General features: G+C 38.1%; 1 protein-coding gene across 1 annotated transcript in view; it reads right to left on the bottom strand.

The window, feature by feature from the left end:
- The window catches only part of tbc1d32 (TBC1 domain family, member 32), a 107,070-nt gene that overhangs the window by 77,594 nt on the left and 13,443 nt on the right, over positions 1-16,033 (bottom strand). The window contains exons 14-21 of the mRNA XM_074684569.1: positions 14,075-14,164; positions 12,419-12,561; positions 11,931-12,058; positions 11,350-11,551; positions 8,528-8,607; positions 6,521-6,659; positions 4,148-4,235; positions 1,955-2,073 (exon numbers count right to left, since the gene is read on the bottom strand). Coding sequence (XP_074540670.1) covers positions 1,955-2,073; positions 4,148-4,235; positions 6,521-6,659; positions 8,528-8,607; positions 11,350-11,551; positions 11,931-12,058; positions 12,419-12,561; positions 14,075-14,164 — 989 coding nt within the window. The remainder of the gene's footprint in view (positions 1-1,954; positions 2,074-4,147; positions 4,236-6,520; positions 6,660-8,527; positions 8,608-11,349; positions 11,552-11,930; positions 12,059-12,418; positions 12,562-14,074; positions 14,165-16,033) is intronic.

Genomic DNA, 16,033 nt, shown 5'->3' with positions numbered 1-16,033 from the left:
GTAGCGCCTAGCAACGGAAAAAAATTAAGTAGCGATGCTGGATGTTCAAACTAGATGTATGCAAATTTTTAAACTGCTACATTTTTACATGTTGTAGCAATCCCAGAAACTGTCTGTAAACGGTGCAAAATGGTCCGTTCTAAAAATGAAACAAGGGTTGTGTCTGAAATCACTCACTCAGTCCCTACTCAAAACTCACTATATAGTAAATTATATGTAGCAGAATATAAAGTCCACTCAATCAGCTAAATTAAAAGAACATATCGAACACTACTCACTCACTCGCCAGCTGCTGGCAGTGGCATAATTACTCTTGTGTGGTTCACAGACACCTGGGGATTTACAGTTTTAATTTTTCTCCAACACTGCAAAACAGCATGTATTTCAGGGATAACTAGTATTATGCTAAGTGTATTTTCCGCAACAGCCAAATATAAAAGAAACATTTATTACACGTTATTTTTTAAATAAATGAACTGTATATTTGCACAGCAACTCATGCTGTGTTTGAGATTTACAAGGTCCAGTGAATGCATCATCCGCGATTGCCGGTTTAGCGGCTAACATCCATGTTGTTTGTTTCTCTGCTTGAAGTTGTGAGACTGGCTCGTCCAAAAGTTATTAAGTGTTAGAGCGCGGTCACACTGGCCAACCAAACCGTGCCGTGCTTAAGCACGATTGCCCCCCCGCAGCGCTGTTCCCCAGTTGGAGAGTACGGCCAGCGGTCACACTATCCCTATATGAACCAGACTATAGCGGGTATCACACACGTGCATGGCCCACCTACGTCATCGTGAAGCATCTGTTTACATGAAGCGCGATCTCATCAGAGTCAGCACAATGAGACACAGAGGGCACTGCTGCAACTTTTGGACTTATGGTGAGTCGTTTATGCCCGACACAGCCCTCTAACACCCCCGCTTTGTTTAGAATGATTGTCGAGAGATGCGCTCGCGGCGATCATAGGTAATGGATCGCACGCGCTGTCCGCATGTTTGTGCTTGTGCATGAAGTAAACCGTGCCGAAGCCCACCTCTTCGAAGCGTGCCAAAGCACGGAAGGGAATCATGCTTGAGCACGGTACAGTTGCGGTCACACTGGCCATTCCAAACGTGCTTTACGGCTGAAGAGTGCTTAGGCACGGCACGATTGGCCAGTGTGACTGCGTCCTTATTCTCTGACTGTTTTTAATGTTGTTTCATGTTATCAGTAACCATTAATCATGTAATCAGCCATTTCTTCTGTTTGAACCACAATGCTTGATGGTATATATTGCTCATATAGTGAGTATAGCTAATACACTACTTTTCAAAATGCATTGTGGGATACATTGAGTGGACTATATTGCGAATGACTGTGCTCACTCAGATTTCGCACAGCACTATGAAATCACTATTTAGTGAATATGGAGTGATTTCAGACACAGCCAAGATCTTCATTAAACTTGCTAAATTGATGTGGTCATCACATCAGGGTCTCCTGGTTCATGTTTCATGGTACATGGGAGGGGAGGGGGCTCAAACACCAGGTCCTGCCCATAGCTCCATCCCTGACAGGCCTGCAGAGGGCTGGCCAATCAGAGGGAAGGGGGTTTGTGGAGCTAGGAGCCTTAAAAAAATAGCAGCTCAAAAGAAAGTGTTTCAGACAGAGGCTGAGGAATGGGTTTTCTAAAACACAAGCATGGGAAAAATAAGTACTTTTTAATGCTGTAAATCATGTAAAGTTACTAGAGGGGCACCAGAGGGACATTATAAAGACTTTAAAAAAGCACAATACTCCCTCTTTAACTTGGATTCATGATAATGGCATTCTAAGTTTCCACAAGTTTTAAACCTCCATTTACTAAGAAACAGCTTTTCTTGAACACCTGCAACTTTCTACAATAAAGACTGAGTTTACTGAAAGTATTTGCTGGGGCGTGGAAGAACAATCGATCTACACAGTGAAAAAATACCTTGAGGCAGCTCCTGTCGATGGGGTCCATAGGTGTGGGCTTTGGACGGACCACCCTGATATCCTCTGAGCCACACTCGAGAGCAGACCACAGCTCAAGAACCAGAGCACGGACAAACCCTGGAGGACCAACAACAAAGAAAGTCTCAGAGGTTTTACAAAACTTTGATGGATGAGCAAGATTTGAACAGATATTTCCACAATACACGTTTTCATATAGAAACATTTAAATGAGACAGACATACCAGACACAAAGTATGGATCAATAGAGAGGCAAATAACATGGAATGTAATTCAATTCTGTGGCACACGTCAGAACAACTCAGCTACTCAGACGTTCAATACATTACCATTTATTTAATTTCACACTTGCACTCTTATAGATTGAACAGTTGAATGCAACTCCCCACACTTATGCAAATGTATGAGTCCCCCGTCCATCCCGCTTTAACATGCAGCTGACACGTGGAATTATTCATCCACTATTTACTGCTCTACATTACATGTAAATGTAATTCTGAGTCAGATGTAAAAATCTGATTTACATTTACATCAAACCTAATTTGCATTTGTTTCACAACAGTAGTTCAGAGTAGGAATTGGGTTGATGGCAGAGTAGGTTTCACATGAAAGAAGAGAAATAAGGAATCATGTAAAACTAAGACTGCAACAATTTACATATGAAATTTTGTGCTGAGACCACATTTTCTCTTTAGTTGTATATTAACTGTAAAAAATAATGACAACGTGACAGCTCCCAAAAAGTGAAGGCAAAATTGTTTCCTACTTTGTTTCCACTCTTTTTCAGCCATGAGGCTCCAAATTCAACCTACACAGGTACTTACAGACACTTTTAATATCATAAGTCAAGTTTTGTTTTATACTGCCCCCTCCTGGTCATTTAGCAGCACTTCCTTCTGTACTATAAAAATGGTGGAGAATGAGTGATGCTTGGCCCTCTACAATAAAAAATCCAGTATTGTTGCCTTGATTGATGATGGATAATGATTTTTATTTTTATAATAAAAGAGGTTAAGGCACCACAAATTACAGCTAGTGGCTAGCAGTATGACTCAGCACTTTTTGCTTTTTTGGTCCCATTTTGTGCCTGATTACTTTTTTTGTTTGTTTTGAATTCTTCATGCAATTTGTGTCTTTTTGCAGTTTTGCCAAATGTAAATTCTTATATTAGTATGAAGAAAAGTCACCTTACACTGTAGGACTAGCAACCAGGAATTAGCCTCCATCCTTTGAATCTGCTGCAGATCATTGCAAGGCAGGACAATGGCCTTTGCCGCTTCACGTGTTTTTATTTTTTGAAGTAGTTTCATTCTAATAAGTTATTTGCTCCCTTAGCAGTGTATGAACTGGTCTGAAGGATGACACATAAAACCCTCACATAGGACATATTGAATTTTCCATAACTGTGAATGTCTGCTTAAGACTGATCGAAGAACCTATTCTGCTAAACATTAGTGAGTTAAATGCATGCTTTGGTCAATGGAGAGGACATGGCCTCAATATCACAGCTTAACTTGCAGATTCCCTTTTTGTAATGATAGCTTGGCTTCATTTTTGTTCAGTGGAAGAAGATGTAGATGCACCATCCATCAATACATGTGTCCATTAGTTTTCATTTTAGAATATTAATAGTAGTTTACTTAAAGTCAACTAGGCTTAAAGTGATACTCCGGGATGGAACAAGTTGGGTCCTATCACAAGGTTTAGGGCAGAAATTACCCCTACAGCAGTGTTTTTGTGCAGCAGAAGCCCAGGGTGCTCGCACCAAACACCCCCTCCTTGCTCGTCAGCCGGTTTCCTCTGCACTCAGACGGGGCCAATTTTTACTTGACCAAAAACACAAATAAACGGACTCCCACCGAAAAAATCTGATATCGGTCTGCATTCACGCTTTATTTAGAGAATTTTCAGTGCGTTACTTTCACACAGAAACACAGCTAAATAAGGCTCTAGTTCTCATCGTGTCTCTTTGTCCTGGCAGACTACCTGCGTTTGTTTATATGTGGCACGCCGCGGCCGGACTGATACACTAAGCGGCGAGCGCCTCGTAGCCAGCTGTGGCTCTGCAGCGGAGGTAGCGCCGTTTTACGACACAATGAGAACTAGAGCCTTATTTAGCTCTGAAGCATTCCAGCAGTCACATATTTGTTTGTCTGAGTTTATGCAGTCATACCTGAACTGTGCAAAGCCACCACCCCTGGAGCAGTTGCAGCCACCTGAGTCACCATCACCCCATATCCAAACTTCTCACAGCGGCTCACCTGCAGAAATCGCAAACAGAAACACTCAGCACATGCAGATATCTTCTCTTATTTGAGTCAAGATGAAAGTGAGGCCAAGAGGGGGGAAAAACAAAGGATTGATTATCCTGAAGAAGAAAAAAAAAAAAGACGCTGAAGCGTGGATAGTGTATTTGCGATTCAGTACGTAAACTCGGCTGTGGCCCTCCAAGAATCCTGACGAGGCCCAACACAATGTGGTTTAGTTTAGTTTACTGAAGAGAAATCAAATTGATTTCTAAGTGTTAAGGCCCTCCATTTATTACTACACAATGTCATGACTAAAAATAGACAGAATATAATTACATTCAATAATTAAAGCGAAATACTTAATGAGAGAAGCAATTATAACCGTGTGTAAACAATGGCAGTAAATTAAGTCCACAGGGGATTAGCTAAGGTTTGCTCTAAGACTCAGAGTGTGTGACTGCAATTTAAATCATTGATATTATTCTGTATGTAAGGCATATGTGGGGTCCAGAGATTAATAAATTAAATCTAGTGTAGGAGTAGAAGCATGTAACAGCCTCCAGGCTTTCTGTGAATACAAAACAGTGTGCAGGAGATGTGACTGTGGCTAAACAACCACATGCTGTGCTGAATGTAATCAGGTTATGCATGAAGGAGCCCGATAGAGGAAATTAAGGGTTAATCATGGATTATTTTCTGCAGGATAGGACATTATAGAATGCATGAGTATAAGATGCATTCATTTTTAATGGGCACACATGTTAAGATAATGAAGGAGTGACGTAAATTCAATGTGAATGCAAATGGTTTTCTTTCATATTCACACATACACAGTCAGACTTCACAGATTACTAATTGATTTTGTGCTAATTTATGAAAATACAGATAACAGTTTCTTAAATTTAAACAAATGTACTTAAAATTGTCAGAGTGTGATTCCTGACTTGTTCTCAGGTTTTTTAAAAAATCCCTCAGAAGATGACTTTGCTCACTGATGATATCAAGACTGATTTAAAACCAAGGCACTGCCAAAGAGAAACCATCCAGGTCCTCCATAGAGGTGATGAAACATTAAGATCTGACTGTAATCTGATATTATATCAACACTTCTGCACACAAGACTGGGCAGCGTGCTTTGCCAGCATTTATAGCATCAGGAAACAACACTGAGAGGAAATTGCAACTCTGACTGTAAAAGAGTTGGTTCGACTTTAAGGTGCTCAATTGATCCCAAGCGGACAAAGTGTTGAATATCTTTTAGGACTGAAAATGATCCAATCTGAAATAACCAGAGGTTTTCCTGCGTAAGGAGTAGGGCTGAACAATTAATCAAATTGAAACCGACTTCACAATGTGATAGAATGCAATTTTCAAATCGCATGTACACAGACATGGAGGGAATACAGCCACTTGTACGCATTCTTCTACAAAACTAGCACAAGTCAATATGCTGAAAGTTTTTGGCAAATACCTTTGAGCTACAGAGATCCTTAGTAGAATGACTGTGGCTGGCAGAGGCATACGCCTTGTTTAATTAATCTGTATGGTTTGTTACTCTCACTGGCAAATGGAGGTCAGTCAAATTTCACAGTGTTCCTTTTTCTTTTTTGATTAAAAAGTGCAGGAAAGAGTTTTTATATTCTTACAGTATCATTTTGCCTGTAGCATGGCAGTGCTAACTGGTGCAAGGCCTGATGTTTCCCACCAGGTGGGGACGACATGCAGTTACTCAGGTGTGAGCTAAGAGGTGACAACATTAACCTCGACCTGTCCTTCCATCCATCATTACTAGGAACGTAAGATCTATCTCCAATAAGATGGACAAGCTAGCCGTGCTAACCCAGCAGCAAAGAGAATACCAGAAGTCAGGTTAGCATCATGCTTTTTAAAGACATGGCTAACTGAGCTAACACTGGACACCAATGTCACATTGGAAGAACTTCTCCTGCTGTGAAGAAGCTCAGTCCTGGACCCTGTGGAGGTGGAGGCTGGCTGAACTGGACAATGATGGACAAGCTGTCATCATCTGTTTTCTTATGGACCTTTTTGCACTGTCTTTACACTTTCTTACTTTTTTAATTTTCTTACTTTTTTAATTTTCTTACTTTTTAAATTTTCTATTCTATTCTATTATAGAATGATTTAGTGCTTCTGTTTAGTGAATAACAAAGAAGATAAATGTCACCCCAAAAAATTGCGTGCTGAATTGCATTCACAATAATGGTCACAAAAACTTGCAATCAGATTATTTTCCCAAATCATTCTGCCCTTGTAAGGAGTTGGAGAAAGATTTTTACCTGTAACTTTTTAGTGAAGCGGGAGAACATGTAGGAGACACATTCATTGATAGCTCCGGTCTGCTGGAGCAGCAGGAGGCCTTTGGGAGTTGCAGCAAAGTTCAGCAGGCTGTCCAACAACGTCTCCTCCCAGATAACCCTGCACGAAAGTGGAAGAAATGACAGACTCTCTGTAGCTGCTGAGCTATGGTATGAATGTACAGCACAAAAAACACCAAGTACTGCAGCTTTAAACCTACAATGCATCAGCTATGCCACTGAAATGAATTATGTTTTAATATGTAAATTTACATTGTTTACAGTAGGGATTTCCCAAAGAGCTGCTGCGAGGGGGTGCAAGACATAAGTGTCATGGCAGTTGAGCAACATCATTTATTGATATTGTATCAATAAATAAATATATAAATATAAAATGTAAACACTTTTAAATGAGAATTAACAGTTTAAATATTTAAACGTTGAATTTTTGTTATATTGTAAAAACTGTTATTCATCGCTCTGCGACCATACATGGCTTTAAAACATAATTATTGTCATTATTATATTGTTACTTACTGTTATCCTCCCCATTGTTTCTAATGTGAGAGATCATTAGCCCCATTATTGTACATTCTGTTCTGTGTAAACAGTAGCCTATTTTATTAAACTTGATACCTTGTACGTGGCTATGAAGACTACACCTTTTGTTTTTTTATCAGCTAAGTCGGGAGATAAAAGGGGATGCGTGGCCTGAAAAGTTTGGGAACCGCTGGTTTACACGATAGCTAGTCATGAAATTATATTTGGATTGTGCATGGGCTGCTATTTTAAAGCTAGCGCTTTGTGCATTCTGCAGAAACTCAACATTTCTCACAGCTGAAGTCTTTAAATGAATGAAGTTACCATGATGACAAAATGTGAGAGTTTCAAAAAATCATTTAAGGACACGAGACAAGATTAAAGTTATGAAATTGTGCAGAAAAGACAAAAACTGTTGCAGAAAAAAAGTTCAGAATACAGGTTAAGAAATATTTGGGGTCAAAAATATTATTCATGAATTAAAATTAGTTTCAAAAACATCATGAAAAAATTGATCCTGCCATAAGAAAACTGACATATTTACCCCATATCGCCCCCTAGTGGAGAACATTTTCCCTGAGAAGGAGTAGAGTGTGCTGATGTTTACGCAGCACATATTGCAGAAAACTGACCCCTTATTATCTGATATCAAGAGGCACCTGAGGGACAGGTGAGGTTTGATTTCATCAGTCTGTAATGGTCGCACAAGGAAGTTTGACGACTCCTAGTGACTGATTTTGCACTCATATGTAACTTTAACTGTTCGTACATGCCAGTAAGCACTGCATCCTTTGTTATTTTCACAAACTAATTGAACTGAAAAAAGTTTGGATACTCCTTGGCTGCAGTCTTCACTGCATGAGACATCAATACACTGGTTGTAGGGTCAATTCCTGGTTCAGACAGTTTGTTGTGCACTCCATCACTACTTGTTCCACCCATTTACTATCCCTCCTTCAAGCTGTCCTATCACATAAAGTCCAAATAACACTAATAAACATACTCTGGAATGCACTGTGTTGCAATATGTGTACAGAGAAGGTACAGCATGTGTCCTGTGATATGTTGTCTTACACTTCATGAGCCAGACAGCGTCTCAGTGAAAATACACGCTGCCAGACGCAGATTAACAGAGGTGTACACCCTAATTTTATGGTCTCTTGGCAATCATCGACCACTCTGTCTGAGCAGTAATTTTACATAATACCTTAAATCTGCTGTACATAGCACAGCTTATGTAACCCGCTATCTGCTGTGTTTACAGCCGCCGTCACAGATTGTTTTTCCAGTGCATACCCTGAGTGTTTTGCATCATGCAGAGGATTCACAGGCATCACTTTTAATTTCAGTCTGTTTTTTAGGAGGATAAAAACTCCTCACAGGGGCTTTAAGTGAGATACTCAAACTGTGTCTGTGTTAGTGTGTTTGTATTTGTGTTTGTGTTCTCACGTGCTCTTCTGCTCCGGAGCTGATGTTTCAGCGGTGGCTCCAGGTACTGGTGTTGGAACTCTTTCAGACAAGATACTGGTCTAGAAATGGAGAAGGAAAACAGAACTTTGAGAGGAGAATTCAAACACTCATCAGTGCCAGGGGAAAAGTGACAACAATAGCTACTGTAAGTCATCACAGCAGGGATTAAGTGTCAGATTAAGTCATATGTGTTATATTTGTTTGTTGTTTGTTGCTAGGCGCCACCCTGTTGTGGCTGCCTGTTACAGCAGCTCTCTCTTCCTTTGTCCGTGTCTTGTAATTTTTTCATCTCTTTTTTGTTATTTTTGCATTTGGAGTGGGTCATTTCTTTGTATGAATCATTTGTTGGTCGTGGACGCCAAACTGGTTTTGTCTTCAGTGATATTTTTTACTATTTTTGCTCCTGTGTTTGTCTGGAGATCCGACTGCATTATTTGCATGTGAAACCAGCTGTTAGCAGTCTGTAGTATGTCAATGCTAACTGGTGCAAGGCCGGATGTTTCCCACAAGGTGAGGAGGAGGAGGTGAGGACGACGTGCTGGTTCTCAGGTGTGAGGACGACATCGCCCTGTCCTTCCATCCATTGTTATTGGGAACGAATGATCTATATATAATATCTATTTATCTTCTATTCTATTCTATTCTATTCTATTCTATTCTATTCTATTCTATATTACTATATTCTATGAGATACTAGTGGTGCTGTAGTGGATTATACAAGTTTATCTCTACCTAAAGCAAATCTGCAAGAGTGCAAAAACAATTCTTATATCAAACAACATTCATGGGTTCAACACTGTTATCAAAGTGCACCAGACGTCTAACCTGTAACTCCTAAATCATGCAAACCAATTAAAGTCACAAGCCCTCAAACACCTCCCACTAGCTTTCGGGGGTCATGTGTGGTTTATGATGGGTGTGGATCCAAGACAACATTGTTGTTGGATTAGGTAAGAAACCCAACAAAAGATGTAGATTAAGATTAGAAGGGCACTATGATTTGAGTCACCGTATAATACGGAATGTTCCACGCTGAGTGGCGATGCTGTACGTGCACGCTGATCTTTAATGTTTAACACACAGTGAGTAAAGTCAGCAGGAAGTGAGAGGGGAAAACGCTGCAGACTGGAGCTGTAACAATCCCAGGGGTTAATTTTTTACACTGGTTTTTCAGATAACAATAGATGCAAAAGGTGAATTGTTGGTTGTGTTTACAGAAATCTTCTGAAACTTTAATCCTTAAAGCTCTGCTACTATTTGTTGTCGCTGTGTTTTGTTTCCTCATGTTTAGTAGCAGGAGAAGTTGAGTGCTTCTGGTTTTGGTTGCAGATTTGACTGAGTCCTTTTTTATTTTCAGTTTTGTTTATCAGTTTTGTTTTTCACTTTGAAGCGCCTGAGGAAAGATAGCGGGATTTATTGTTTGGTTATTAAACGAGTACTCTTCAAGTGAAATGATGCAGATTACAAATGCTTTCAACTCTTCATTTGGAACTATTGGTTGTACCTTTCTGTTGTGCTTTTCTAATCAGCTTCCCTTTTAACAAGCAAAATGAGCATGATGAGAAAAGTGGAGCAGTTTATTAATCAGCTTATTAAAGTTTTATGAGCTGATGAGTTTTGGAGCCTCCTCAAAGACAAGGTCAAATACAGAACCTGGCTTTAATAAGCAACTAACCCCAGAGGCAACACGAGCACTGTGACACTAAACTGTTTTCCAATGTGTTCAATAATTCTGTTTAAATGTGTTCAGTTTTTCATGCATAAAGCACATTAATATTACTTTTAATACCAAAGCCAGGAAGAAATTCTCCCAGGGCTCCAATGAAACAGTCACAACTATATTACCCATATATTAGACAGAGTTTTTTTAAATTTCGTGTTTATTCTAAACCCTTATATAAGAAAACTAAGACATGTAAAAGCTGTTTTCTTTTACGAGAAAAAAACTTCTAAGTTAACTCTGTAGAAATGGCAGAAATGGTTTGCCAGGTCAAATAAAATCAGGAAGACTTGCCCTGATAAAAAAGGAAAAGTTTTGAAATTATGAAAAAATTAATGAAATTATGAGATTAAAAAAATGAAATAATGAGATAAACAAATTAAATTGATGAAATTATGAGGAAAAAAAAGATCAAAATTTTAAAATATAAGGTCAAAAATCTAAATGGGAATTTTGCAATAATAAGATAAGGATTTTATTAATTATCTAATTATTTATATTTTTTAATTTATTAATAATATAAATTAGTAATGCACGGTTATGACTTTTTATCTAATCCAATCAAACTTTGTTTTTTAAGCACTTTAAAAACAGACACTGTTGACCAAAGTGCTGTACAGAGAAATCAGATAGTTGAAATTAAATAAAATTAAATAAAAATCAAATTAAATTAATCAAATTTATTCAAATTAAATTGAATACATGGCTAATATGAGACATAAGAAACACTTAATGTGAAATTCAAAAAACAATTTAAAAACAATTGAAAACATAAAAAAAAAACCTTGATTTTGAATTTTCATCTCACAACTTTGATTTATCAAGTAGTTTAACAACAAATAAATTCTACTGTTTATCTCATAATTTCCACTCAGTGTCTCTTATTTTTGACTTTTTATCTCATAATTTGGATTAAGTTTCTCATAATTTCAACCTCTATCTCATAACTCATATTCATTCACATTTTTTCATCTTGTATTTCACTAATCTCATATCTCAGGGCAAGTGTCCCTGTATCTTTTTTCCTGGCTTAAACAGGCTCCCATAGAAAGACTGGTCCGTTAGAGTGGTATTGTTGTACCTCTTTCCATGCAGCAGCGACAGCCTTGTGGAGGCCATAAGGTCGGAGCACCTGTAAACCCTCACAGGTGTTGTATATCTGCCTGCAGACAAAGATAAAGGCTCCACACAATGCATGGAAGTTGTCTAAATCACTCAGCAATGGCAGCTCCTTATCCAGCAGTTTGAGGGTGAACTGAACTATGACATGAGCAGCGGAGGTTCTGCAGAGGAGAAGAGGACATACAAAACAACTTATTTTCACAAGTTATTTATTTCTGTACATTTACAGGCCAACTCTATCAGGGTTAAACAACCTCAGCCTTGTTACAGAAGCCAATCCGGGCTCTGAGTCAGTTTCTGTGTTTCTGTTTTCATGAAACTTGAGTGACTCAAAGATTAAATCTCAGTGTCTGTCAAAGCAGCCACATCCTCAGCTCTAATCTGCTCTCTTTGCAGAGCTCTGCAGAGGATTTGTTCTGCAAACTTAACTCTGAATTGAAAACTTCTTGCTTAGTCGGAATAAAATGTAATTTATTCATTACAATGGGAGATACAAAATGAAACTGTGTATTTAATCATTACTCAGTCATGCCGCCTCACCTCTCACTGTCGGCTATGACTAGATTCTCCTCGTATAAGAAGAGAGCTAATCCTCTGTCAGTGTTTGCGATGCGAGCGAGAACATCAGCGATGAGCGTCAGAGTTGCTGCAGGAGATTTTAATTTGGCCTGCAAACCACAGAGAATAAACAGACAAAATTACCAAACTTATTTATGAAAAAGTTGAATTCCAGGAGGGATGGGGAGATAATGAAAGCTGAAATAATGTTATTAACTTCTACAGAGATAGAGAAAACAAAAAGCAGTGCATAATCTCAAACTGTTTATGAAAGGCTGACAGCTAAAAAATGTCCTGTTGAGTCCCGACGACACCACCAACACAAACATTTTATATCCAGAGGACAAAGTCAAAGCCGAGAGCTTAGTCCTGGGGTAGTGAAATAAGTTTGTGACTACAGACTCTGCTTGAATAATTTGACTTTTCAGATGAGAATGAGATGCTTTTCAGTGAGTTGTTTATACTCTAACCTGCTTTCCACTGAGCAGAGCTATAACAGGATTCAGCAGCGTCTCTATGACAGGGGTCTGGTAGAGACACTCTGCAGCACACTCCGTCCTCTCACACAGCATCCACAGCACCTCCATGGCCAGACAGCTGGGAGACAAGGAGTCTGAAGACACAACAATGATCACAAACATGAGCTACAGACAAACTGATACCTTCAGCATGTTCACTGTGTAAGTCTGAGGGATAAACCAATAAAAGGCTACAGTGTCACTGAATTTTTAATGATTTAGTGATGATATTAAAGATGGACCTTGCCACTCTGACTTTTATTACTACGAGCTAAAGATCATTTCAAATTATATTCCATTTGATTTCATTTTGTTTCATTTCTGTTAATTTTCATCAATTTTGTTGTAACTCAGTTTAATTTTTTAATTCTTTAAATTTTTTAACAATTATTTTGTTTTATCTTTTATCTGAATTATTTATTCTTGAAAAATTTCATTCAATGTTAATTCATTTCTTTAATTTCAATTCACTTTAATTTATTTCATTTTGCTTCATGTCATTTTATTCTATTCTGCTTTCTTTATAAAATACGTTCCTCATTTTTTTCATTTAATTATTTTTTATTTAATTCATTTCAATTATCTTGATTTTACTTTGTTTTAATTTTCTATTTGAATTAAATTTGTTCTATTTTATGTACAAACATTTTTATATAATTTCTTCTATTTCAATAAGTTTTATAAAAATTATTTTTAATTAATTTCATTTAGTTTTATATATTTTTATATATATTTTATATATATTGTTGTATATATTATTGTTTTTTTTATTCTAACAGATTACATAGTTATTTTAATAATTATTTATTTCAGTTTGGTTTAAATCAATTTATTTTCTTCTTTTTTTATGTTATGGTATCTTCAAATCTTTCAATATAATACTTGCCCCAATTTTATCTTTATATAATAGTAATTATTATGATTTTTTTTTATTTCATATGTATATGACTCACCTATTGCTCTAATATATATTGTGTCTCTGTTGTTTTGTGAAGCCCTTATAGATGCATGTTTGACATATTTTGTAAAAAAAAAAAAAAAACTTAAAGAAAAAAAAATTCTGAGTGAATTACCTCTTTTTATCAAAACAGTTCCTTATTACCCCTGTTGAAAACTTTAGAGCAATATCTGGCTATGAGATCCTCTGATAGACACATAAAATGAATCAGAGCAAAGTTTTGCATTCAGCACATTTTGGCTCCATGTGTATCACTATAAATTTCTCCAGTACCAAATAAGGTCCCCAGACAGCAGAAAACAAATAACCTGGAGTGACTCTTACTCTCACAAGTGATGCAGGTGTTTGTCATAAGACTGAACATAAAATATTGCCCAACCTGTCTCCCCTGAGCAGCCAAACAAAGTGATCCTCTGATAAAGTCAAGGTGGGGAGCACTATTGATCACTGACAGGGAGGCCGCTCAGCTGTAACTCATGTGAATGACTGAGGCAATAAACTGGAAGGTCTTCCAGGGAGACTCAGTACAAGGGTAAGTGATAAAAGTCATCGGTATGCCTGAGAGGGAGTGACCCCTGTTCCACAGAAACCATGAGGAAGCTGAAACTTGGAGGCGTAGTTTATTTCCGCGTGAGTGTGCAGAGACCCACCTGTGTGTGAGGTGTCACTGACCACGGGTTGAGGGTGTTGGTACATGATGTTTATCAGGAGTACAACCAGGCCTGTGAGGCTGACTGGATCTGAAACAGGATGTGATAAAATATTAAATCAGTATGGTGACTCAGTTTCTGGACAAGAACAGTAAAAATAGACGAGTGCTGCTGAGAAGGAAATAGTCTGTGTTTGAAATTTAAACCAACGCCAGAGCCGTTTCACAGTTTTATGTCTGAGTTTCAGTGTCTGCTGTTTGTAAAAGGCTGGGTTTTAAAAGTTTTTGCAATCATATTCCAACACAACTAAAAGCATAAGAAGTATATTCATTTTATGAGGTGTCACGCTACAGGACTCAGCACGGCTATCCCCTCTCTATTCCCTTTGTATTCCTGTCTCTCTTTAGCTTTCTAATCCATCAAAGGAAAAATGAAACCTAGAAAAGTATGTTAATATCACTCTAGGTATCAGTTTTGTATGCATTACAAGTAGCACATCCAACATCACTTTTTTTATTATGTTATATGTAAAAATGTTCAGTTTTCCTCGGTCCTCTGACTTATCTTTAACCCTTTTTGTTTGTGTCAAGCATTTTCCACAAATTTTGAAAGCTTAATACCTGTTTTCTGTCTCTGTGGTTTAGAAGTTATCAGGATCGTTTGATTTTCCAATCAGAGGTACAGCTATGGTCACGTGACCGCCGGGCGCCCTGTAGCTGCTCAAAGAAAAACTCACAGCCCGCGTCATAGTGAATGAGGCTGGGTTAGTGGATTGGCTTCATTTCACGGTTTTAGAAAGAGACGAGTGACGCCGCAGAGACTACATCCATGTTTTATACAGACTATGGTCTTGATGCAGCTGAAATGACCTTTGTATCTCATTATTACCTGTTCATTCATATCATACATATACCAAAAATCGTATCAGATCCACTATGTCACGTTATGTTGGTCAGGGGATGAACTTCTCATGTAAAACTCAGTGAAAACTATTGTGTGTACTATACTCAAATTTACAATCTCTGCTTAATTTAACATCTGTAAGAATGCAAACACACATAAAAACAATCTATTTTAATAATTGTTAATTGATTCAGGCAGTAAGGGGTTAACTGAACAACTAAACATGCGACCAAAACACTGACATGTTACCTAAATGTACTACAAGGGTGGACTGAAAAGTTCCTTGCCAGACTATGAAGGAGTTATGCCATAGTGATGAAAGTTGGCATTAAATTCAACATTTTCTAACATTTATGGCATGGTTTATTTTTCAACACGGTCAGTGTCTTCTTGGGTTGCTACTGTGGCAGGACGTCCAAACCTTGGGTAATCCTTAAGGCTCTCCCTACCCCTCTTGAATCCAGCTGCCCACTTTTTCACTGTAGCAACCATGTTGGTGTGAATGTCTTGGGGGTTAACCCCTTTTTCTGCAGATATTGATAACCCCCACGCCCACGGTGCCAAATTTTATCCATATTCATGAAATGACTCTGGAACTACTTTTCAGAGTCCTCAAACACTACATCAGCGTCAGTTAATCTGAAAATAAACCATGCCATAAGTGTAAGAAAAAGTTGATTTTGATGTATGCCAAGTTTCATCACTCTGGCAAAACTCCTTCCTAGTCAGGCCATGAACTTTTCTGCCCTCCCTCGTATAGTGTAAAAGAGATCCAACAAACATCCATTGACTTTATAATAAATGGACGTAGTCTTGGTGTCTATTTCTGAAACAAAGTTTTAAAGCAAATCACCAGAGGGAGCCATATTGAAAATTAGGCGGGCTTTTAGCCTCCACACCAACAGCTAAAGGACGCCCTGTCGGTTTATTTTTGCAACGGAAATTGTCTTTTTGGCTTCTGGTATGGGGATGCACCGATCCAGCTTTTCTGGTCCCGATACCGATACCCGGGCTTTGGGTATCAACCAATAAGACATGGTAATGTTTTGAGTAAAA

The sequence above is a fragment of the Halichoeres trimaculatus genome, unplaced genomic scaffold, assembly GCF_033239565.1.
Source record: "Halichoeres trimaculatus isolate MK-OKI-2021-1 unplaced genomic scaffold, fHalTri1.1 fHalTri1_scaffold_13, whole genome shotgun sequence".
NCBI lineage: Eukaryota > Metazoa > Chordata > Actinopteri > Labriformes > Labridae > Halichoeres > Halichoeres trimaculatus.
The sequence above is the reverse complement of the archived record's forward strand: the minus strand, read 5'-3'. Positions and strand labels throughout refer to the sequence as shown.